General features: G+C 42.9%; 1 protein-coding gene across 3 annotated transcripts in view; it reads right to left on the bottom strand.

Annotated features, from left to right (window-relative positions):
* Window positions 1–1894: 1894 nt before the first annotated feature.
* The window catches only part of LOC124007225 (noelin-like), a 61431-nt gene continuing 36958 nt past the window's right edge, over window positions 1895–26367 (bottom strand). For all 3 annotated transcript variants that reach the window (XM_046317631.1, XM_046317629.1, XM_046317628.1), the window contains exons 2-6: window positions 22746–22895; window positions 20558–20713; window positions 18178–18397; window positions 12492–12598; window positions 1895–4360 (exon numbers count right to left, since the gene is read on the bottom strand). In XM_046317631.1, coding sequence (XP_046173587.1) covers window positions 3686–4360; window positions 12492–12598; window positions 18178–18397; window positions 20558–20713; window positions 22746–22895 — 1308 coding nt within the window. In that variant the 3' untranslated portion in view covers window positions 1895–3685. The remainder of the gene's footprint in view (window positions 4361–12491; window positions 12599–18177; window positions 18398–20557; window positions 20714–22745; window positions 22896–26367) is intronic.

Here is a 26367-nt window from a genome sequence, read left to right as displayed (position 1 = left end):
GTAATTGTATTTTTTTTTGTCAATGATCAACACAAAATACTCTGTAATGTGAAAGTGGAAGAAAAAATAATTAATAAAAAAAGATGAATTAAAAATAAAACAAATACTTGGATTACATAATTATTCACCCCCCTGAGTAAATATATGTTAGAATCACCTTTGGAAGCGATTACAGCTGTGCGTATTCTTGGGTAAATCTCTAAGAGCTTTGCAGACTGGGATTATTCAATATTTGACCACTATTCTTTTCTAAATTTTTCAAGCTCTGTCAAGGTGTTGGGCATCATGTGTAGACAGCTATTTCCAAGCAGATTTAAGTCAAAACTGTAACTTGGCCACTCAGGAACATTCACTGTCTTCTTGTTTAACAACTCCAATGTAGATTTGGCCTTGTGTTGTAGGTTATTATCCTGCTGAAAGGTGAATTCGTCACCCAGTGTCTGTGTAAAGCAGATTGAAGCAAGTTTCCCTTTTGGATTTTGCCTGTGCTAAGCTCCACCCCATGATTTTTTATCCTGGAAAAACTCCTGTCTTTGCCAATATGAAGTATACCCATACCATGATGCATCTACCACCTTAAAAATAAGGAGGCAGTTACTCACTGATGTATTGTTATTGTTATTTTAGTGCCTTGTTGCAAACAGGATGCAGTTTTTGGAGTGTTTTTATTATGTATATTTGTATTCTTCCCTTCACTCTGTCATTTAGGTCATGATTGAGATGTCACTACAATGTTGTGGATCCATCCTCACTTTTATCCCATCACACCCATTGAACTCCGTAGCTGTTTTAGAATCAAGGTGACATCCTTGAGCTGTTTCCTTCCTGTCCTGCAGCTCAGTTCAGAAGGAACGACTGTATCTTTGATGTGTCTGGGTGGTTTAATACATAATCAAAAGCATAATTATTAACTTGGCCATGCTTAAACAGATAGTCAATGTCTGATTTGTTAGTGTTACCCATCTACCAATCACCGCCCTTCATTATGAGCCTTTAGAAAAGTTACTGGTCTTCGTAGTTGAATCTGTGCTTGAAATGCAATGATTGACTGAGGTACCTTAAAGATGTTGTGTGCATGTGGGACAGAGGAAGGGGTTGTCATTCAAAAATCATGTCAACCCCTATAATTTCCAACAGTCCAAATTTTACTCCTGAACTTATTTAGGCTTACCTAAACAAGGGGGGTGTACTTATGCAACACCTATATTTAGTTTTATAATTTTTTATTCATTTGTAAAAATGTGTAGAATTGTCTTTTTCGGGTAGATCAAATGGCGAAAAAAATCACTAATCTATTTCAATCCCACTTTGTAATACAACAAAATGTTTTTAAAAAATGTCAGACTACAAATTGCAAGAACAGTTCACTCTGGAGTCAGATGTTTGCAGAATAGGTAATGTAGTCTATTAAACACAAAGACAGTGTTTCAAGTGAGTATAAGGCAGTTCTGATTTTCTTTTCTTTCTGCAAAAAAAGTACTTTGCAGTTCCATTAGTTAAGTACACCGCTAACATTGCAGAAATGTAATCAACTACTGAAAACACTAACAAGATTTGAATGTAGTTCAGCTACCACCAAGCTACTGCAGAATGTAGTTAAGTTACTAGTTGAACTACATGTGGTTCACTACTCCCCACCACTGATTCTGAAACACAATTATATACTGTAAATTATCTCCATTTAGGGAATAATCTTTCTTGAACTTTTATCTGAAGAAGAATACACTCAAAAAACATGACTTTAGAGTAAGACCCATGAGGTGGTCTTGCAGTCAGTCACATGCACAGAAACAGCAGCCATAACCTGGGGTCTGCAACCTGTGGTTCTGCGTGGCTCTTCAATTCCCCCTTTTGTGGCTCCATGGCGTTCAATCATTTTGTCATTCAGACTGTGTGAGGCATCAGCTCGGAACAAAGATTCTCTGTTTATTGACACAAACCATTAACTATCTCATCTCAGGTACAACACACGTCCAGCAAAAGCGCAAACAGAGTGAAAAGCCATTGTCCTCTGCGATGGGATTTACATTTAAACAGCATTATTCTTTTGTTGGTTGGTGGGAGGGGAGATATACATTTAACATCATTACCCTCGACTAAGAGGGATACTTCAAACAGTAGGCTGATGATGGTTAGGTTGAAGCCATAGGACTGAGCCCAGGTCTCCTGGATATATTACGTGATACATTCTATTCTTTTCTTATCTTCTGAAATATATCAACTGCATATGAGCTAGGGTTCCCCCACGCATGTCCCAACTAACAGAGAAGCAAAGCCGGTGCCAACAGTTAGGGGGGTGATACAAGAACATTACCCCCCCCCCCCAAAAAAAATGATCTGATTGGAAGAAAAAAAACATTCTATAAACAACAAGTGAAAAAGCAAACAGCTTTGTAACTCCCCTCCCCTGAAGTCCCAAAGGTACCTACACTAACCCTTTACCCCATCCCCTTCTGCAATAGGTACAGCATAATACAGCACAACGACGTTCAGAAGGTAGCAGACGGGAATGGTAAAAAAAAACACTCATGCAAATCAAGGCTGTTTCACACGGAGTCACAAACACAGGAAAGTCTTCAACCGGGGGATTCAATCCGATAGGCGCGTCTTAGTGCAGTCGACAATTCGGCTTTTAGAGGCAAAGTTCGCGGAGATTGCGTCTATGGAAACGCTGCAGATGTCGGCTCAATCAATTTACCTTTGAATGTCAAGTGCGTTACTACGCGGCTCTGATTGAATCCCGGCCTTCTTCTTGTACAATACAACAGTTCGCCCCAACAGTCAGTGCTTTCAGGGACTGTATTCAAAAAGTGAGTGCTGATTTCGGATCAGATTTGCCCTTCAAACATAGCGCATAACATTTACATTACATTTAAGTCATTTAGCAGACGCTCTTATCCAGAGCGACTAAGAGAGGGGACCTGATCCTAGATCAGCACTCCTACTCTGAGACTCTTGGTGAATACAGGCCCAGGTCTTCTTATGGATGTTGACGTTGTTGCTGTTTACTTGTTTACAGACTTCTTTATTTGCTACTGAATGGATAAAAGTGTGTGTGACAGACTGTGGTCATAGGCTCAGTGGTCTTCTGGACATAATATCTTCCCACAGTTCTCCAAATAATGTCCTAGTTCTAACCGTTTGACCAGGTCCTCCTCCGTTTTCACCTTATCTGTTCGAGGGTCGAGGTTCTCCCTCTGTGTCTGAGGGGCCAGGGGGTCCTGGTTGGCAAACAGTTAATAACCAATCCCATAGTCCATTGCTCGGACCTCCCTGACCCTGAGATAAGTCCAGGAAGGAGGAAGGAGGTACAGTCCATCCGGAGACAGACACAGAGCCACCAAGACAATCTTCTACGATAGTTACTATTCATGATTCAAAAAGGCGTGATGTTTATTTGGCATCTGTTCTTTTCAGTCCAATATATAATTTTGATCTCTAGATGTATCATGTTTCTTTCCTTCTTAGCAAACGGTTATCTTTTTAATTCCAATAGATAGTGCACATTCATCTACGTTGCAGTTCCAGTCACGTTTAATCTAATCTCTCGTAGTACAGTTTTACAATATACTATATATGATACTCTTTCCATAAAGTCTCCCATAGATATATGTTCATATATAGAATGATCTCTCTCTTTCTATTGTGTGTATATATTATATTGTATATACTCCTGCCTCTGTGGTTACAGTTCCTGTGAGCTGATGACGTGGAACAGTGTGACGTTGTACAGAACCTGGTGTCCGTTGTTCCAAGCGTAGAGCGCACGGTCCCGAGGGTTGTAGTCAAGCATGGAGATATGGGAGTACTTGTTCTGGAAGGCGATGTCTATGTACTCGTACGTGGAGGAGTTAGTGCTGTAGGCGTAGTACACCTTGGTCCCTCCAGAGTAACCATTGGTAACATAGAGAGTACCGCAGATCATGAAGGCTTCGCCGGCGCTCCTCTTGGGGTGGTTGGTGGTCCAGCTCTTGATGATCTGCAGTGTGCTGGGATTCAGCTTGCTGATCACGATGTTCCCTGCGTTCTGATTGGTGGCGTAGACGGCCCACAGCCCGCCCTCGTCCACCATGAGGTCGATGTCGGAGTGGCCGCCCCAGGCGTAGTGATACATGTTGTTGTAGCCGGCGTTGTCCAGCTGCCGGGACTTGCTGATGGTGGAAGTTTTGAAGTCGAACTTGATGATGACGTGGCTCTGGAACTTGTTGAAGTAGATGGAGCCGTTGTAGACCACCTGACCTGTACCGGACCATGGGTGGGGGAGGCGGTGAGACGTGAAGTTGTCCGTCGTCATGAAGTCCGCCATGGACTTGTACTCCCGCACAAAGCGGTTGTTGTGGTAACCATCCATGTACCACACCTAACAGACAGAACAGATGAGAAGGAAGAACAGAGGAACCATTAACACAGAGTCAGAAGCAACTTGATAATACAAACAAGATAAAACACACCCTGCAGTCCTTTTAAAACCCTCATATCATACTCCTCAGTGCACCATTATGTAGATGGGAGCCATATAAACGTGTGGACCACAGAAAGCTTCATTAAATCGGAGCCTCAGCCCAGAGCGGAGCGGGAAGCAGTGTTCCTGCCTCCTGATGGAGCAGACCAAGACGAGATTGTGAATACAAACAGTCAGGAATGACAGGCTGCTGCAGGCAGCGGCAGACCAGGATCGGGAATGAGCCTCTTGGGAATAATGCGGATCATTCCAGATAAAATGCTCATCTCAGCTGCATTCTCCCTATGGCTCTTAGGAGAGAGAGAGAGAGAGAGAGAGAGAGAGAGAGAGAGAGAGAGAGAGAGAGAGAGAGAGAGAGAGAGAGAGAGAGAGAGAGAGAGAGAGAGAGAGAGAGAGAGAAAAAAAGAAAGAAAGAAAGAAAGAAAGAGAAAAAAAGAGAAAGAAAGAAAGAAAGAAAGAAAGAAAGAAAGAAAGAAAGAAAGAAAGAAAGAAAGAAAGAAAAAAAAGAAAGAAAGTAAGAAAGAAAGAAAGAAAGAAAGAAAGAAAGAAAGAAAGAAAGAAAGAAAGAGAGGGCCTCTCTGTTGTGATCAATCACATCTAATCTGTCTTCCTGGTACTATTAGAACACATTACACATGGTCTCACAGATGTAAACGATACATAGCACATCTTTTCCGGTCCCACTTAGCTTCTTTGTCATTCCCTACTGTCTCATACACTCTCTCATACACCACCTTGCCACTCACAAGCAGCACATTGTAAAATTACTGGAAAGTTTGTGGAATTTCTCAACCCTACTTGCAGGCCTGATACAGCCTATAGACTATGAGTTTCTGGCCACTGTATATAGCCTTATGATAAACATGTAATGATTCAATAATAACGATAACATTAGTCTAGAAACTCACTTAGTGAAGGCAACAGGACTGAACATTTTACTGTTACTGTCACTAACAAATGCATTCACGGGTTGTATCTCTACAATTCAATCGAAAAGGCAAGGTACACTGGGAAATTATTGGAGGTGTGGCTTAGTGGTGGCGTAACATTTAAGTATACCTTACTCAAAAAAACTACATTTGTTTTACTCATATGAAGGTAGTGCAGCTCACTTCAGCTATTTAAGTTTCTTAACTTATTTTTGTTTGGTTGTCATGGATATTCTAATCAATAATGAGTAGAGACAAGGTCAATCACCAATCAGGATATTACTTTATTCAAACCTTATTAATAAAGGAGCATAGAGTAATTGCTTCTACAATAAAGAGGCTGGTCGACTCCACACCTTTGAGTATTGTGGCGAGTAGCTCTGACATACAAAGTATGCCAAATATGTTTTCTAGCAGATACACCCTCTTAGTCTACATGACAAACAACAGATGTATGGAATGGGTCGCAAGGTGAGAAAGGAGTACCCCCCAGCCAGATAGCATTTGTTATGAAGACGGTTTTAATTGTACCGAGTTAGGCCCCTAAGATCTTGTCTCTGGTACTTCACAGTACATAAACACCAACTCATTCTATGGAATAAATCAATTGTAAAGTCCTGTGGTGAGTCAGCCTCTGGGTCATACAGTATCCCAGGATAGGTGCAACATCAGAGATGACGTATAATGGTTCCAGACACTACCCCACACATCTTGTCTCAGACCTTCTCTCCCCCAAGGCAAAAGGAGGAAGTGACTGGAGCACAGACATTGTGGAGACAAGTAATTGGTTCCCCATCAAGCCATCCCTTCACATGGTTTAAAATAGGTAAAGACATTCACACATGAAGACAATGTTCCCTCCTGTCCTCTTATCTTTCTGATATTCTGCATAGCACAACTGCCAACACCAGAGTCCGAAGTGATACATTCTAATAACAAGAGTTCAACAGTTCAATTATATAGGCATATTATACAGATAAGACATCTTAATTATCTATATTACCGAGCTAATTAGGATTCCTCCACCACAAGATGTTTGAGAAGCCAAAACTTATCCGGTTTTATAGTGCATGGTCCGTCGTTACCAGGGTTGGGTAGATCCCTTTCTAAATGTACTAGTTACAGTTACCGGTTTAAAATTATAATCAGTAACATAACTTTTGGATTACCCAAAAGTAATTAAAGTAATTACTTTCCCTTGAAAGTGGCAATCTGCAGTTGCTACCTACATTTTTCACTTGAGAATTAATGATATGTACCCAATGATTCCTGAAGAATATAACATATAAAGTCCAGAGAAGCAAAAGCATAGAAGGAGGGAAGATGACTAGAAACAATTTAGTTGACCATTTTATGTGTGGATTAATTGTCGGAGTAGAGTACCTTGTGCATTTCAGGTAAAATAACAACTCAATGTTTATATCCCAGGAAAAATTAGCTAGCAACAGCAATCTAGCTAAATAAGACAAATTAGCTAGCAAGTGCTAGCAAGCTAAATAAGACAAATTAGCTAGCAACAGCAATCTAGCTAAATAAGACAAATTAGCTAGCAAGTGCAAGCTAACTAGCTAAATTGCCATAAATGTTTAATGCTTTTTGACCTGTCCCAAAAATGAATGTAATTGTTTCAGAGTTTGTTTTGATATTTTAACATGCGTGTTGTGATCGCGCTTGGTGTGGGGGGACAAAATAAATGTATTCACGATGGTGCACGATGGCGCACACATGCAGCCGTTTTTGTTTCGTATTAGGTTTAGGGAAAATAGGGTTTTGAATAGGAATCAATTATTTGGTCCCCACAAGGATAGTAAAACAAACGTATGTGTGTGTGTGTGTGTGTGTGTGTGTGTGTGTGTGTGTGTGTGTGTGTGTGTGTGTGTGTGTGTGTGTGTGTGTGTGTGTGTGTGTGTGTGTGTGTGTGTGTGTGTGTGTGTGTGTGTGTGTGTGTGTGTGCATGATCTGAGTGAGGGTAATGCAATGTTGTAAAGCACTTAGTCTGATCTTCCAGTAGCAACAGGAGTGAAACACAGTACCAAGGTCATGAAATCATTACCTTAATGGAGCTGGGCTTACCATGTTGATGGATGGCTGAAGTGTGTGTGTGTTTGTGTGTGTGTATATATTCTATATGTTTGTGCGTGTGTCTGTGTCTGTGTGTGTGTGTGTGTGTGTGTGTGTGTGTGTGTGTGTGTGTGTGTGTGTGTGTGTGTGTGTGTGTGTGTGTGTGTGTGTGTGTGTGTGTGTGTGTGTGTGTGTGTGTGTGTGTGTGTGTGTGTGTGTGTGTATATATATTCTATATGTTTGTGCGTGTGTGTGTGTGTGTGTGTGTGTGTGTGTGTGTGTGTGTGTGTGTGTGTGTGTGTGTGTGTGTGTGTGTGTGTGTCAGCCAGTATTGTGTCGAGACCACCTAAAGTGAGACAGAGGCAAGACTGAGACCAGGAAAATGTGAATCCAATTCAAGACCATGATTGCAATTTTGTCAAATCAACACATAATAAGAGTTCAAAACGTCCAGTATTTCTGTGTTCATATTTCAGAACAACATATGGATTCTTTAGACATTCAGAATAGTGAATAAATGCATGCTGGGGGAAAATAGAGCCACTCTACAAATTATTACTAACCCAAACACAGTGGGGAACAATGGGCCTTCTGCACATTCAGAGAAGGGCTAAGGATTTATAAATTAATGATTATAATAATAAGCCATGAGCCATTCAAGTGTATTAGCGCAACATTTTGGAGTGAAAGTGGAATAAAACAATCACATTTTGACTTAATGCGTGGGACCAAAAAACTTAAGGAAACTTCTGCCTTTTTGAAGGTCAACAGGTCACTGCGTAATAGCGAGCAGTAGTTTTCCCATGGTCAAGCTAGCTAGCTTTTGTTGTCGGCTAGTTTGCAGGAGGATGCAGCAGGTTTTTTGAATGAGGATGTCGTTGCTAATCCCTTTTCAAGAATAACTTTCAACAAGAAGTTAAGTTTCAAATCATCTGGTGAGTGGAACTGTGTTTTTATTGCAGCGTGTTTGCTGTGGTTAGACATCTCTTTGAAAATAATTTGTGTGAAACATTGTTGCATTTTAAGTGAAACTGAAAGCAGTTTAGCAACATGAAATCTTATTCATAACATGAAAACTGTTCATATACACACCCTGGCAGAATATGACACTTTAAAAACATTTTCTGACCATTTTCACGTTTTCATAAATTCATAGAATGTTGAGGAATGATGTATACTAAGGCATTTGTGAAAATTCTATAGTAATATAGAGTGGGAAAGCGGCCTTGCATTTGGACAATAGACACTGCAGTAAATAAACTAAATACAGTGCCTTGCGAAAGTATTCGGCCCCCTTGAACTTTGCGACCTTTTGCCACATTTCAGGCTTCACACATAAAGATATAAAACTGTATTTTTTTGTGAAGAATCAACAACAAGTGGGACACAATCATAAAGTGGAACGACATTTATTGGATATTTCAAACATTTTTAACAAACCAAAAACTGAAAAATTGGGCATGCAAAATTATTCAGCCCCTTTACTTTCAGCGCAGCAAACTTTCTCCAGAAGTTCACTGAGGATCTCAGAATGATCCAATGTTGACCTAAATGACTAATGATGATAAATACAATCCACATGTGTGTAATCATGTCTCCGTATAAATGCACCTGCACTGTGATAGTCTCAGAGGTCCGTTAAAAGCGCAGAGAGCATCATGAAGAACAAGGAACACACCAGGCAGGTCCGAGATACTGTTGTGAAGAAGTTTAAAGCCGGATTTGGATACAAAAAGATTTCCCAAGCTTTAAACATCCAAAGGAGCACTGTGCAAGCGATAATATTGAAATGGAAGGATTATCAGACCACTGCAAATCTACCAAGACCTGGCCGACCCTCTAAACTTTCAGCTCATACAAGGAGAAGACTGATCAGAGATGCAGCCAAGAGGCCCATGATCACTCTGGATGAACTGCAGAGATCTACAGCTGAGGTGGGAGACTCTGTCCATAGGACAACAGTCAGTCGTATATTGCACAAATCTGGCCTTTATGGAAGAGTGGTAAGAAGAAAGCCATTTCTTAAAGATATCCATAAAAAGTGTCGTTTAAAGTTTGCCACAAGCCATCTGGGAGACACACCAAACATGTGGAAGAAGGTGCTCTTGTCAGATGAAACCAAAATTGAACTTTTTGGCAACAATGCAAAACGTTATGTTTGGCATAAAAGCAACACAGCTCATCACCCTGAACACATCATCCCCACTGTCAAACATGGTGGTGGCAGCATCATGGTTTGGGCCTGCTTTTCTTCAGCAGGGACAGGGAAGATGGTTAAAATTGATGGGAAGATGGATGGAGCCAAACGAGTTTTTAGTTTGCTACATAAACATAAACTTAGCAAAAAACACTGGCAACTGTGTTTATTTTCAGCAAACTCAACATGTGTAAATATTTGCATGAACATAACAAGATTCAACAACTGAGACATAAACTGAAGAAGTTCCACAGACCAGTGACTAACACTTGAAATGGAAAAATGCGTCCCTGAACAAAGGGGACAGGGTCAAAATCAGTTCTTGCTACTCTTCCACCAAGGCCCTGCAAGTTCCCGGACATTTCTGGGGGGAATAGCCCTAGCCATCACCCTCCATTCCAACAGGTACAAGACGTGCTCAATGGGATTTAGATCTGGGCTCTTTGCTGGCCATGGTAGAACACTGACATTCCTGTCTTGCAGGAAATCACACACGGAACGAGCAGTATGGCTTGGCTGGTGGCATTGTCATGCTGGAGGGTCATGTCAGGATGAGTCTGCAGGAAGGGTACCACACGAGGGAGGAGGATGTCTACCCTGTAACACACAGAGTTGAGATTGCATGCAATGGCAACAAGCTCAGTCCGATGATGCTGTGACACCGCCCCAGACCATGACGGACCCTCCACCTCCAAATCGATCCCGCTCCAGAGTACAGGCCTCGGTGTAGCGCTCATTCCTTCGACGATAAACGCTAATCCAACCATCACCCCTGTGAGACAAAACCGCGACTTGTCAGTGAAGAGCACTTTTTGCCAGTCCTGGCTGGTCCAGCGACGGTGGCTTTGTGCCCATAGGCGACGTTGTTGCCGGTGATGTCTGGTGAGGACCTGCCTTACAACATGCCTACAAGCCCTCAGTCCATTTTCTCTCAGCCTATTGCGGACAGTCTGAGCACTGATGGAGGGATTGTGCGTTCCTGGTGTAACTCGGGCAGTTGTTGTTGCCATCCTGTACCTGTCCCACAGGTGTGATGTTCGGATGTACCGATCCTGTGTTGGTGTTGTTACACGTGGTCTGCCACACGATCAGTAGTCCGTCCTGTCTCCCTGTAGCTCTGTCTTTGGCATCTCACAGTACGGACATTGCAATTTATTGCCCTGGCCACATCTGCAGTCCTCATGCCTCCTTGCAGCATGCCTAAGGCACGTTCATGCAGATGAGCAAGGACCCTGGGCATCTTTCTTTTGGTGTTTTTCAGAGTCAGTAGAAAGGCCTCTTTAGTGTCCTAAGTTTTCATAACTGTGACCTTAATTGCCTACCGTCTGTAAGCTGTTAATGTCTTTAACAACCGTTCCACAGGTGCATGTTCATTCATTGTTTATGGTTCATTGAACAAGCATGGGAAACAGTGTTTAAACCCTTTACAATGAAGATCTGTGAAGTTATTTGGATTTTTATTAATTATCTTTGAATGACAGGGTTACTTTTTTTGCTGAGTTTATATGCTAGTCTATTAGCCACGTTTTGACTGACCTGTGATCATTGATTGTTTTAGCGTTAGTTACATTTGTCCATTTTTGTCCAGAATATTGAGTCATTGAAACTGAAACAGTGCATCCCGAATGGAAGCAGCATGTACCAAACCAGCTGTGATTTACAACCTGATAGCAACATTTTTGGGATTACCAAGACATTTATTGGTGAATTATATTTATCATGCATTGAACTGCATCCATCTATTCTGCCAACAATGCCTTAGTGTACGTCATGGAACATTGAGTCAAATATAACCTATTTTTAAAGCTTCTTATAAAGTTTGTTTTTGTAGCATAAACTGGTCATTTGATATTTTTGACTGATATAATGATTGTCTGTTTGTTTCATATCTGCATAGTTGTTAAAACACTGTTAGTGGGATTGGCAAAGGTTGAGAGACAAGCGTCCTCAGAAACACGACCCTGCCAAGCCACACTGTTTCTTGACTCTCTGCTCGCTTAACCCGGAAGCCAGACACACCAACGTGTCAGAGGAAACACCATCCAATTGGCGACCATATGTATCAGTGTGCAGGCGCCAGGCCCGCCACAGGAGCCTGTGCTGCTTCATGGGTCTCCCGGTCGCGGCCGGCTGCGTCACAACCTGGGATCGGACCCGTGCCTTATACGGCTGCGCTACTCAGGAGGCTGTCCACTTTAAACTGTAGTTCACTGGTTACTTTGTGTGATGAAAGTGAAATGTGTTTTTTGCAATGGAAAGTAATAGTTGTACATTTAGATTGGGAAATAGTTAATGGTTGTGTTTTTGTGTTCTTATGATTGGGACCTACTGGCTTATTATGTTGAGGTTTATGGACTGCTTATCCTTTAACATCATGCTGTGTGTGACTGCTGTCTTTCCATCGGCCCTATGCAGTGGTGTAGTGGTACCTGGAGAATTGGGAATACTCAAATTTTGCCAGAAAATTCCCAAACGGCCTGCCCAGCAATGGAAAGGCACCCTGGGTGAAAGATCCTATGTTTTCCTATGGTTTTCTTGTTTGTCTTTCTAAAGATTTTTCAGATAAAAAAAAAAAGATTGATGGTCTAAGTCCACAACAATGTTTAAACCACATCAATCTGATTGGGTGGGGCTGTAAAGGCCTGGCTCCCCAGTTGGTGGGCCTCGATCCACCCAGGCCCATCCATGTCTACGCCCCTGATGCGGACTAAACTTTTTCAATACCTGGTTGCATATCCAGTTGTTGCCTTAGTTAGCATTTACTGGTAGATATCATGAATTGATATGTCTTTCCTACCCTACCGGCTTTCTAAATACATTTGATTGATTGTCTGTGTCTTACCCGTGTATCTCCCTCCGGTGCTGCAGGGTCAGTCATCCAGGATCCGAACCTGGATCCAGACGTCTTGATGGTGACAGGATCGCTGATGCCCGTCAACTTCCCACATGCTGTGAAGGAATAACGGACATAGAAATACCTCTCATAGATACAACATATACTTCTCAGAGACTCAGCATTCAAGGGCACATCTGTATTATTTATATTGTCTAGCGTGCTGTAATGAAAGAAAGCATGTTGTACTTGCACATTATAACATAATTGACAAAACATGCACCTGTAGCCTTCAATCACAAAAGGAGAATGGAATGTGTGTATTTTATTGCTGTGTGTGTCTATGTTGGATCCTCCATCTGTCTGCCATCTTGAGAGGATAAAGGTCCTGTAATGGTCTTTGGTATTCTGTGCTTATGTTTGTGTCTGTGTTTGTGTCTGAGGGATGGAGAGAGAGAGAGATTTCATTGTTATTCAAGTTGTGTAGGATTGTGTTGTTGCTCCTGCTTCCATTTGTTCTAAGCTGTGTGAGCTGAGCATGTCGTTAATTAGGCTTGATTGAGGTGCTAATGTGAAGTTGACATATCTAGCTCTGAACGCTCGGCTGTGCCTCCCTCCCCGATGACAGCCAGGTAGTTGGACTAATGGGCTGTTATTTTGAAACAGATGGGGAACAACCTCGATTCTGTGGTTAGATCTTAATGTCAGCTAACGAGCAAACAGCTCAAACACACACTGACATTATTGTTCCTTCATTTGAAAGGCAGTATTTTGTTAAATTGACATAAACACTTTGTTTTGACGAGGCAAAGGTGAATTCGATATAAATAAACTCATTCAAAAAAAATATCACTGAACTTGCTCTGTATGTTAATGGGCAAAAACAAATCTATATATTTAAAAGGTCTCATTTTCTCACTATATCTTAATTTCTGCTATCTGGTCCCGTCCCCAACTATACTCTCTCTCTCTCTCTCTCTCGCTGTCTCTATGCTTCTCTTGCCCTCTATACCTTTATCCCTCTCTCCCTCCTTTTCCCATTCTCTCTCTGGCAATAAAGTGGTTGTGAAATGCAATTATAGGATATATATACATAGATTTTTTAAAATATAGATTTCTGCTCCTTCTTTTACTTTTCCTTTCACCCTCACATAACCATCTTCATCTCTCACAATTTCTGTGACAACTCTGTTCCTTTTTTTCATAGTCACACTTTGAATGTTTTTGATGTGAAAACTGGATCATTTGTGTGTTTTAGCACATTGGTTATATAAAATAAAACATTTATATATCAAGTAGAGAGGTTTGCGTACAACGTGCACATTCCTGTGTGTTCCCTGCGTGTGTGTGTGTGTGTGTATTATTTGTCCATGCCCTCACGTGTATGGCTGTGACTATGACACCTCAGCATCTGCAGCAGCGAGACAAACGCGACATCACATGGGCAAACAAGCACCACTACCACCAGCCCCTTATATAAACACTTCAGTGGGGGTACCAGAGTATAGTAATAATCTGGACTTTTATTTCTTTATTAATTTCCTCTAATCGTTCCTATCTTTAGATTACCTTTTGGTCTGGACCTCTGGGAGAAATATGCACATCGGGTCTAATCTAATCCCCTCTTGGCCTGAATATGGCTCCAGCCAACCAGAGCTAGACTAGGGGAAATCTAATGGAAATCACTACTAGACTATAACATTGAAATAACCCAAACACCATCAGTCAGTCATTGTGGAATGGAATGATGATTTGAGGATTATCGAATCAGTGAATGAACGTGGACACACAAAAGAGGGAACAGCCTGATCCTAGTGTGAAGGGAACAGAGATATTTCAGAGAGAGAGAGAGAGAGAGAGAGAGAGAGAGAGAGAGAGAGAGAGAGAGAGAGAGAGAGAGAGAGAGAGAAGACTGGTTTTTATTATCTTTAGGTTTTATATAGTGAGCTGGGGTCAGAAAGAAGGACTATAGGAGAGAGTAGGAGGATTGTCTACTGAGACAAAGAGAAATAACAGAAGGCAAGAAAGAGAAAGGACAGCAGTGATAAAGAGGAAGAGCAATGATGTAATGTTTACACTTAGAAAAAAAGGGCACCAAATGGAAATTCGTCTGTCCCCATAGGATAACCCTTTTTGATTTATGGTAGAACCCATTTTTGGTTCCAGGTTGAACTCTTTTGGGTTGCATGTAGAACCTTATGTGGTTCTAACTGGAACCAAATAGGGTTCTTCAAGGGGTTCTCTTATGGGAACAGCCGAAGGACCCTTTTAGGTTGTAGATAGCACCTTTTTTTCTAAGAGTGAAAATATAGAGACAATAGAAAAGAGAGTGCGAGAGAGGGGGAGGGAGAAGGAGCGTGATAGAGAAAGATGTAAGTGTCTGGGGGCTATGTGAAGCAGTGATAGGGGGCGAGATGTAGGTATAGCCGGGCTATGTGTAGCAGTGAAAGAGAGAGAGCTGTCGGTGCCTGGGGACCTAGGTGAGATTGCCTTTCTGCTCTATCCATCACTTTGTGATGGTGTCGTTCCACTCCCTGTGATGTCACACACGGGAGTCAGACCTGGGTTCAGAAATTAATTAAAATCTTTCACCCAAAAATGGTGTTTGCTTTAGCCTGCCTGGAGCGCCAGATGGCCGGGGCTGGCACTTTTGCAACTACTCTAGCTCAATCAAGCCCAGCTAAAGAATTTGAAAATATATATCAAATATTATTTAAACCCAGGTCTGACAGGAGCTACTGCACGTTCGCCCTGTCCTGCAGAACAAGGGACCTCACCGGCCCAATCGGAGCACTACAGGATGATTTATTTATTTGATTATATCCCTGTGAGATGCCATGTCCCCGTGATGGATGGCCATTGTGTCGCCAACGTCACAGCTACTGTTACTCTATCTGCCACAAAACAGCCTGAAGGAAAGGCCTTCAGCGATCCATTCTCTTTATCTCCCTCTCCTTCAGCTCTCTCTCTCTCTCTCTCTCTAGCTCTAACTCACCTTCCCTCTCGCTCTCTTTCCCTCCCTTTACCTCTCTCCTTCACTATTTCTCCATGCTCACTCATTCCCTATGCCCCTCTCCATCACTCCCTCATGTCTCTCCTTTCCGGAGTTGCTCTCTCTCTTTGTCAGTCGCTCTATGATTTAGTATTTTTTATTTATCTCTTATTCTCTCCCCTCTCTCTCTCTCTCTCTCTTTATCTCCATCTCTATCCCCTCCATTTGCTGTTTCCTGGTGCCAACCTAGTTGTTTACCCTGCTCAGGTCAGTCCTAGATTCCATTTAGTTATGTTTTTTCTGAGCCCAACGCGCGGTTTCTCTGGAGAGAAATTTAATCATTCACGAGAGAGTGGGACACTGGTCTGAAGGGAGTTATTGTTTTAATGAAGCAAATATTCAGCCTAGTTCAGCGCAGAAACATGGTAGTTAACTACAACGACCATAATCGATTGCGCCTGTTTTTTTTTACACTAGTGATGTACATTCCGAGTCTTTTCAGTGAGCCGGCTCATTTGGCACCGTTCACATAAAAGAGACGGCTCATTTGGCTCCCAAATGGCTCTTCGTTTAAAAAAACAAAACAATCTAGAACAATTTAAAAAAAAAGGCAAATCTCCAATGTAAAGCCCAAAAGGTAGGTTACCATTATGTCAGATCATGAAATGCGAGTTAATTTCTTTTTACCTGGCAAAATGATTAGATGGCCTGTTTTAAGGCACTGGCAAAATCGGCATGGACCAGATTGATGCGCTCCTCCCACTATTTATTGTTTCTGCAGTGAGGATTCACCCTCTTTGGGGAGATATTTTGTAACTTCTTTGAAGAAAAACATTGTTTTGCGCTCAAAAAGCAGTAGCACGTATGGAAATCAGGGAGCCAAATGAAAGGCTCTTTCACCGAAGGGATTCGGTTCCCGACGTTCACCAAAAACAGCCGTTCAAAAAGAGCCATTTGCAACCAAACAACCCATCACTAGGATACACTTTTATGCCTGCTGTGTTACCTTGGATACACACAGACCGCATGAGAGAGGAAAGTACACAGCACCATGAAGAGAGAGAGTGACGGGACTAGTCAAATGATTTCGGGCAGACAGCTATGCAGCATACTTAGGCAGGCTAGCCTAGCATACTTAGGCAGGCTAGCCTAGCATACTTAGGTAGGCTAGCCTAGCATACTTAGGAAGGATAGCCTAGCATACTTAGGCAGGCTAGCCTAGCATACTTAGGCAGGCTAGCCTAGCATACTTAGGCAGGCTAGCCTAGCATACCTAGGCAGGCTAGCCTAGCATACTTAGGAAGGCTAGCCTAGCATACTTAGGCAGGCTAGCCTAGCATACCTAGGCAGGCTAGCCTAGCTCAATAGGATGACTAAAGACAGTAGGCCTACGGTATAGGGAGCAGAGGGAACATTGTCTGGCTGTTTGTCTGCTACTGCCTGAGCAGAGATCAGACTATTGACTTTTAAGGAATGGAAAAATAACCGTCATCCACTGAAAAACCAAAGTAATATAGATCCTGTGTTTCTAGTGATGTCTACCCAATGTGGACCTGACAGAGATAGAGGAATATTTTACAATGTTTTAGCCATTTTTGGCATTTCCTTTTAAAAGCGGTGAAATCATTTAATTTCATTGTTTCGCACTACTACTACTACTGTATGCTGGGTGGACTGTCTCCTGCAGTTGTGTCTCTTCATCCTCACAGAACTCTACATAGATAAGAGGATTTGCACGTGGATTGATCTCCTCGTGTGTCCCAAATAGCACCCGATTCCCAATATAGTGCCCTACTTTGACCAGAGAGCCCATCGAGCTCTGGTCGAAAGTAGCGCACTATAGGTGTTGCAGGAAAAAGGGAGCCAATTTGAGGACACAAGCTGTGAGTGACGACACCACGACCGGTGCTCGAATAATCATGTACTGGTAGTAAGCAGGGGGCCACCACTGTCAAATAAAGGGGGGGGGGACATGAAATAGAAAATGAGGGTGAGTGAGAGTGTGTAGGTTGCAGAGAGGAAGTAATGTGTGTGTGTTCAGCACACGCGTGACAGAATATGTTTACGAATAAGTGAATCACACTTTAAAATTGGGCGTGGGTTGTGCATACAACTCATCTATGCTGTCAATGCTGTCAATCACCACATTGGCTAAACAGAGGCTAGATTGAGGCAAACATATGGGATCCTGTTTTCTTAAAATGAGATCAAACAAAGGTGGGCCTATAGAGTATTGAGAAGCAGTTGTTTTGAAACACCTGTGTGGAAGATAGACATAATGCACAGATAACATGTATGTGATAGTTTTGTCCGCTCATGAGATCTCTGAAGAAGCTAAGGTGTGTTTCAAATGTGTTAAAAAAAAGGGATTGTGTGTTTCTTTTCAGGTGTATCCATTGCGTACACTGTGTATCCATTGCGTACACTGTGCGCCTTGATGTTGAACGTTTCTGAGGTGTGTACTACATGTGCCTGAAGCTCTCACTTTAGTCTAAAACTATAAAGAACTTGTCCATGAACACTGGAAGTGTGCAAAGGCTGTTTACACAGACAGCCCAATTCTGATATTTCGCCCAATTATTGTCAAAAGAGCCTGTCTGATTGGTCAAAAGACCCATTATTTGGCAAAAGATCTGAATTGGTCTGCCTGTGTAAAACGCAGCCATAGCGTGTGAGTGTGTGTCAGAAGCTTTCTCCGCCTACCTAATTTTTGCATGCATGCTCGGAGTCTCTCCTCAAGATTTGACACTCTGGTGTGGAGTTCCTCGTAGTCATAGGCTCCCATCTCCTCCTGGAGCTCGCTTAGAACTGACGTCAGGTTCTGGACCTCTTCCTTAAACTGCAATACCAATTTGGCATCGGCCTTGTACTCCTCCAACACTGGTATCAACGGCCTAAGCTCCTCCATTTTCGCTTTTATGGCCTGAAAGGATTAAAATAAGCTGGGTTCAGTGTCATGCTTTTGGCGAACAAAAAAATAAGAGACTCCAAACAAGCAGCAAAAGAAAAAAAGATAAAACACCTATCTGGCCCTGACTACTCTAGCCTTGCCTATCTTGACTCTCTGACAATACACAACTCTGTAACAGCACCCTGTTTGTTAGTGTGTGTGTGTGTGGGTGTACAGTGTTTGTACCTGTGTGTGTGTGTGTGTGTGTCTGAGGGAACAAACCCAGTGTGTGTTCCACCGTATCGGCGAGATAGCAGGAGGCTCCATCCTAATGGAGACGAGCCGCTGCGTTAAACACACAAGCTCCCAGTACACCAGGAAACAATTGGGAAAGCGCTTTATTGGTCATCAATCGTTTAAAATGCAACATCTCCAAAAGGTTACATGCGTTGACATGTCACACACAACAAAAGTGTCTGGGATTTTATCCTCACTAATGTTTGTACGTACGTGGTAGACTTTAGTGAGCAAATATACATAGACAAAAAAAATAAACTAAAGTAAAACAACAATAATCATAATCATCAAAACAACAATATCAATCATTGTAAATAACTCAATGTTTACTTTTGAAAAAGCTTTTGGATGGAAAACATTGCAACAGTAACATGCAGGAAGTGACCAGTGGTGGGTAGATAGGTAGGTAGACTGGCTGGTTGGGAAAGGCGGTAGGTGGGGTTTCTTAGTAGTAGTACTAAAGGTGCTAAAGGTCACTCATGAACTATTTGATGCTCAGTACTGTGGTAGCCCAGTTCAGGTGGAACATGGGATTGACCTGCCTCTTCTTCTCTCTTTACATGTCCTAAAGTTAGCCCTGCAAGCAAGAAAATAACATACTTTTGACATCTAGCTCACTAACCTATCTAACAGACACAAAACAACACACACAGTAATGTACACACTGGATTAGAGAACATGTTAAACAGGCTTTGATTTTTGCATTCGTGATATGAAGGTGGGGAGATGTACACACGCCGAAAGGAGTGCAGGGGGTGGAAATTGTTGTTTCGCAAATTGTCATCGACACGGCTGTTTATGTTGAGACGTACAATATGTACAAATGTGCTTTTCTGAATGCCAGGAAAGTAACACCAATGTGTAGGTGTAGCTTAATGATTATGTGGTTTAAAAGGTGTAGTTGGTTAGCTATGACCTTACTGGTGGATCTACTCTTTCATTGATTAGTTAAATCAATCAATAAAAAAAAGGGGTGCTAAACTTGGATTGTCGATAATCATTTAAAAGGAAGCAGTGTGAGGAGTGTGAGGAAGGAAGGAAGGAAGGAAGGAAGGAAGGAAGGAAGGGAGGGAGGGAGGGAGGGAGGGAGGAAGGAAGGAAGGAAGGAAGGAAGGGAGGGAGGGAGGGAGGGAGGGAGGGAGGAAGGAAGGAAGGAAGGAAGGAAGGAAGGAAGGAAGGAAGGAAGGAAGGAAGGAAGGAAGGAAGGAAGGAAGGAAGGAAGGAAGGAAGGAAGGAAGGAAGGAAGGAAGGAAGGAAGGAAGGCTAAGCAATGAATTAATATCTGGTTGATGATAGTTTTTGCATGTGCCCACTGAATGGTCTAGAATCCCCCCAGTACCAGCTCATATACTATAATTCATTATCGTTACTAGTATTAGTGGCAGTGGTAGTTGTTGTCGCAATGGTTATTGCTGTGGAGAAAGAAGACTGTTTCTCGGTAAGAGAGGTTCCCAAATGTTCCTGTTCAAAAGTCTTAAGTCCCAATACAATTCATTTTGACACATACTGATGCATTCAATTCTGAGAGCTTTTCCTAGAGAATATGAAAAGCACTCCAGGCGCACTATAGAAGAAGGAAATTTGCAGCACTCCAATGGTTCAATATCAATACTCATCCGTCAAACATGCATGGGTAATACATAAGTATTGAAATTGACATTTTTGGGAGTGCTCTCCATTGATTATCTGTGAAGGGACCCAGCACATCCACAACTTTGATTGAGAATGTCATTGTTTATCATCTGATGCTGGACCATATCCAGAGTGGGCAGTGGGCACACACATAAACCAATCCATGGTGAATGGAGGTGGTTTTGATCAGATGAGTGGTGGTGATGGTGATGGCCCCTATAGCCCCAGCATGGTGGGTGTAGGTGTACTGGTCTGCTGCTATACCTTGTATTGCTTGGCAGTGTTCTGCTTGTGGTTCTCCTCCACCTGTCTGAACTTGGTCTCCAGACCTCTCAGCTGCACCTCCATCTTCTCCACGTACTGCAGGTCTCTCTGTGTCCGCTGGTCCAGCACCTGGATGGACTGGGTCATGTTCTGGACCTACATTGGGGAGAACAGGGAAGACATGGAGATGGGTATGCCTACACTCAAATATGGCCACCGATTCTTCTATCACAGAACATTGACTTGAATAGGATTCCCATTCTAGCAATTCTATTTTTATGGTCTGGGCTCAGAGTCTAACTTCTGCAGAGCACATCTTAGCTTTGTGGGAAATCGTTGATTGGTACTAACTGGTGGCACAAAAAAGGGCCTGATCCTCTCTTGTATGTACTGTACTCTATTTCTATACCTGTCCATAATAACGCTATGTATCATTAGTTGCCTGTCGTATGCCACAGACAAGTCCACAGACGTGACTGGACAACAAATCACTTAGTCTAATGAAGAGAGATCTTTATGCGTCAATCATACTTATTGGCAGCTCGAGCAATACTATGGACACTCGCCAACTGTTCTGATACACTCTGGGTTATTTTGAGATTAGCTTTACCATTTGCTAGCCAAAACAGCAGAAACCATGCATCATGAATACCACAAACATTTGGTAATTGTTCCTTCTCTAAGCACTGTACTGCAGGGTTTTCCAAATTGTGCCGCCCCCCACGTTTTGGCCCTAGCACTACACAACTGATTCAAATAATCAAAGCTAGATGATGAGTTGGTTATTTGAGTCAGCTGGGTAGTGCTAGGGCAAAAACCAAAACGTGCACCCAGGGAGGGACCCCAGGACCGAGTTTGTAAATCCCTGCTGCACTGTATGTGCATTGAGCTGGCTTGCATCATCTGTCATGTTGTTTGGCTAGTGTGCGGTGATGTAACAGTGACTCCACGGTGACTCGGTGGAGGTTTCCATGGAACTCATTAGTGGCTGACTGGTTCCCGGTTCCCATTCTTGTCTCATGAACAACAGGGCGGATGAGGATGGGGCCGCAGGTGGGTGTGGGTGACAACCATCTTAACACAACCAAACACTTTTCTGTGAAACTTTTTTTCAGCACGTCAAGTCATTTCGAATTCCAATCCAAATGCATCACAGTGTTTAGATTGTACATACCAGCACACGTTAATTTGCTGCAACACTTTTTAAACACAAGAACATGTTAATTCAGCACAAGGTGTTTAGATTTTAAACTTAACACTGGGGATGTTATTTTAACACTGTAGGTAGGGTGTAAAGCTGTGTTTGCATATTTGCCTGTATGCCTTTCAAATGAATGTAAGAAATAACCACCCACAGTATGACTGTGTTTGTTAATGAGAGACACATGGTTGTTACATTCAGAACGTTCTACCCCTGAAGCCTTCACGTGACTACCTAAGTGAAAGTATTTCAAATGAATGTAAAAACCTTTATGACCATATTTAATACATTTCGTAAGGCAATCAGCTATCCTGGCCATTCGCATCTGAAAATCCTGACTCACAGGCTCCATAAAACCAACAAGTCAGTGAAGCAGTAAGTAATTACTATCAGAATCAAACCAGTGGGAGAATATCCAACAACCTGATTATTGTATCACCCACAACCTGCACTCAGAATGACTGCTATGATGGCGGACATAACAAAGACGATTACAAGTACCTAAACCATCTAAACTGGAACAACCATCCTAGCAACGGGCGCGATAAATCAAAACAATTCCTGGAAGCTGTCCCAGAAATGTCCCAGTTCTTCCAGACATGTCACCCATTGAGCATCTTTGGGATGCTCTGGATCGACATGTAAGACAGTGTGTTCCAGTTCCCGCCAATATCCAGCAATTTTGCACAGCCATTAGTGAGACAAAGTGAGACAAAATTCCATAGACCACGATCATCATCCTGAACAACTTTATGCGAAGGAGATGTCACACTGCATGAGGCACACCAGATACTGGCTGGTTTTCTGATCCACGCCCCTACCTTACTACAGACGCATGCAATATCTGTATTCCCAGTCATGTGAAATCATAGATTAGGGCCTAATTTCTTTATTTCAATTGACTGATTTCCTTATATGAACTGTAACTCAGTAAAATATTCTAAATTGTTGTATGTTGCGTTTCTATATTTTCTTCCGTTTAGTTACCTTCTCGAGCAGTTGCCTCAACTGTTTGGTGCGGGCATCTCGTGAACACATGGACTGCTGCGGTGCCACCACGGTGCACACACACCTCCCCTCACTGTCCTGGGCTGAACTGTACACCTGCCACGACTCCTCTGGGTTCGCTGGCAACACCTGGAAGAAAGAGAGAGAGATAAAGAGAGACAGATAAAGAGAAAGAGCGGGAGGGAGGGTGGATGGGTGTTCGGGGAAAAATGGAATAACAAAATAACAAAAGCATCCATCCTATAATCCAATTGTCAGGGATTTGTTGAACAAATAGCGTGTTCTACCCCTTCCATCCTCACCTGCTCTCTGACTGCATTGGCTTAGCTTGGCCACACGTTTCAAACATACACTGTAGGCATGTGGTCACATATAGAACCACTTGGAGTGGTGGAGCTGTGTTAAACCCTCAGTACTCCGTGTTTATTGTCTCTCCACAGTGGCACTTACATAATGTCTCTCTGTGGGATGCACACGAACAAAGGATTAAGCACGGGGACATATGGCCATGATGAGAACTGTTAAACTCCTCCAACCTCCCACCCCGCTCCATCCAATCATCAGGGGCGGCAGGGTAGCCTAGTGGTTAGAGCGTTGGACTAGTAACCAAAAGGTTGCAAGTTTGAATCCCTGAGCTGACAAGGTACAAATCTGACGTTCTGCCCCTGAACAGGCAGTTAACTCACTGTTCCTAGGCCGTCATTGAAAATAAGAATTTGTTCTTAACTGACTTGCCTAGTAAAATAAAGGTTAAAAAAATATAAAAAAAATAAGAAAAATGCAAACAGAGGGGAACAGCAGCCAATCGAACTGGTTGAGACCTTGAGATACTCAAGTTTGTGTATTTCATCAAAGTTATTGATGTCCAACTATTTTTTTAAATATTTTTTAAATATTTTAACCCGTTTTATCCCCAATTTCATGGTATCCAATTGTTAGTAGTTACTATCTGGTCTCATCGCTACAACTCATGTACGTGCTCGGGAGAGATGAAGGTCGAAAGCCACACATCCTCCGAAACGCAACCCAACCAAGCCGCACTGCTTCTTAACACAGCGCGCATCCAACCCAAAAGCCAGCCGCACCAATGTGTCGGAGGAAACACTGTGCACCTGGCGACCTGGTTAGCGAGCACTGCGCCCGTCCCGCCACAGGAGTCGCTGGTGCGCGATGAGACAAGGATATCCCTACCGGCCAAACCCTCCCTAACCCGGACGACGCTAGGCCAATTGTGCATCACCCAACAGACATCCCGGTCGCAGCCGGCTGCAACAGAGCCTGGGCGCAAACCCAGCTAGTGCCCTAGACCACTGTGTCACCCGGGAGGCCATGGTGTCCAACTATTTAACAATACAAGGATGAGGTGTGAGATTGTCAAAATGAAACAATGAACACAGTCCAATCATGTTCACATTGAGACAGGGCAAAGCTGGATATGCAGAATCCTACAAAGCTTGAGAGGTCATCAAAGGATGTGGTGCTGATCTCACAATCAATTGACCACAATCTGATAGGGATCTGACAACGGTGTTGATGTGACATGTCTCTATCCTTGTCCCTGAGTGATTGACCAGCTGAGGCCCACACTCAAACAAATGCCTGGTTAAAAACAACCCAGTGTTGGGTAAATAGTGGACAGACAACACGTTGGGTTATGTTTGACCCAGCCAGTTGACTCACTTAGTTGGGTTACTGAGTTATGATCCACCGGGTCAGAGCAGAAGAATAGAGGCATGGCTTAGACTTACGGATAGTATTTTTTTTTGAGTAAATGTCATTCCAAATTAATCTGTTCTGTTGTACAGTCAACACATGTTAAGGTTGAGCACGGACACTTTTGTAGGCCGACGGCCTGGGCTGACAGAACACTACCAAATCAACATCCCGTGTTACTCTTCTGCAGTAAAATCTTGTAATGCCAAGTACTTCTCTGCAGCTTCCACCACAACGTTTATGTTCTGTGACTCACGTTCCATTTATGCTGTACAGTTGATAACCATGGCTGTCAGGTTAAAAACTCAGCAGGACAGACAGTGTCTTCTCTGTTTCACCACGCTCTCCACTGGGTCTGCGTCGCACCAAATGGCGGGCGTCACATACACCTGGAATCTTCCATTTCAGTTGATCCTCCTCAGCACTTAACACCATCAATCCTTTTAATGGCACCCTGCTCCAAAGAGCAAAGCAAGTCATAGTTATTGTCCCAATGTGCGTGGCTGTGAGCGCACGCGCCCTCTGGACGGAAGAAATGCAAACAAATCATCACGAGTCCTCTTCAAGTTACTTTCAGTGACTCTTCTTCTTCTACTTTGGGATTGGGTTGGCGGTTCGCATCCAACTTCTAGTTGCATACACCGCCACCTACTACTAACTTCCGGTAATACAAAATTGGGGGAAAAGGAAAATGACCCTGACAATTATTAGCCCTCACTAAAAAAACACTACCCTAATTCCATTATTTAACCCTATCTAATCCTTCTCCAGGCCAAAGGTCTGGGAGGAAAGAACAACCACTAAACACCCCCTGCAAATCTTCTGCAGTAAAACCTCACAAACCCAAGGACTTCTCTGCAGCTGCCACCACAACCTCAAATTCTCTGTAACTCACGTTGCATTTCTGCGGTTCAGTTGACAACCACGTCTATGAATGCTAAGAAACCCACGTTACTGAAGCGCATATTATTCCCATCCCTCTCTAATGGTCTCTTCCTACTCACAGAAATCCTCTCGGGATCCCCCACGCTGTACCCATCTTCCTCTACCCCTCTCTTCACTGCTTCGGCATACGACACTGTCTGTACTACTCGGACCCGGGAAACCTCAACCTGCCTATTGTCTCACTGGAGACCCGATCTCCAGGCCCATGGGCACCGCCACAGCTAACACACAACTTTCTCCACCGATACGACGCATTCCTTCGTCTCGTGCCCTCCTGCACAATTGTTACATCTCCCTCCTACACACTGCTGCAACATGACCATAAGCTTGGGTCATAATAGACCACAGTATTTTCAGAACAAAACCTCTCACAGGATAACTAACACATCCTAACGTTGCAGGACAGACGACAACATCACCATCATCGCCACCACCGATTCACCACACTCTCCACCAAGTATTTGACTAACTGACTCAACCCTTGTAATTCCTTGACAATACGACAGAATTTATTAACTGGAATGGCATTCACTCTCACGGTTGGCCAAAAATATCTACAGAATTTTTTAGAGTGCAGATAGCTTAGAATTTAGTCATCGCAAAACCTTCCAGCCAAAGACTCTGGCTCCATATGTAAATGTATCTACAGCTCTGGTGGCACGAACATAGGAAATAGCCAATACATATCTGCATTGTTCATCTGATAGCGATGCACTTCCATTCCATTCAGTCTCTCTCTCTCTCCATTACATATCTGCAGGACTAATCTGAAATCGTAGCACTTTCATTACTACTGTAGATAAAAGCCAACAGTGTCCTGATCCTGAATCCATACACTCATTCCACCATCCATCGTTTGACTGTACATCATGACCAGGGTGCAAGAGAAGCCTATTCCAATAGTGAATATTAACCTGAGTCAAATGTCCGGTGGCCATAGTAC

The sequence above is a fragment of the Oncorhynchus gorbuscha genome, linkage group LG20 (genome assembly GCF_021184085.1).
Source record: "Oncorhynchus gorbuscha isolate QuinsamMale2020 ecotype Even-year linkage group LG20, OgorEven_v1.0, whole genome shotgun sequence".
Lineage (NCBI taxonomy): Eukaryota > Metazoa > Chordata > Actinopteri > Salmoniformes > Salmonidae > Oncorhynchus > Oncorhynchus gorbuscha.
Note: the sequence above shows the minus strand (reverse complement) of the source record. Positions and strands in the feature narration are given on the sequence as shown.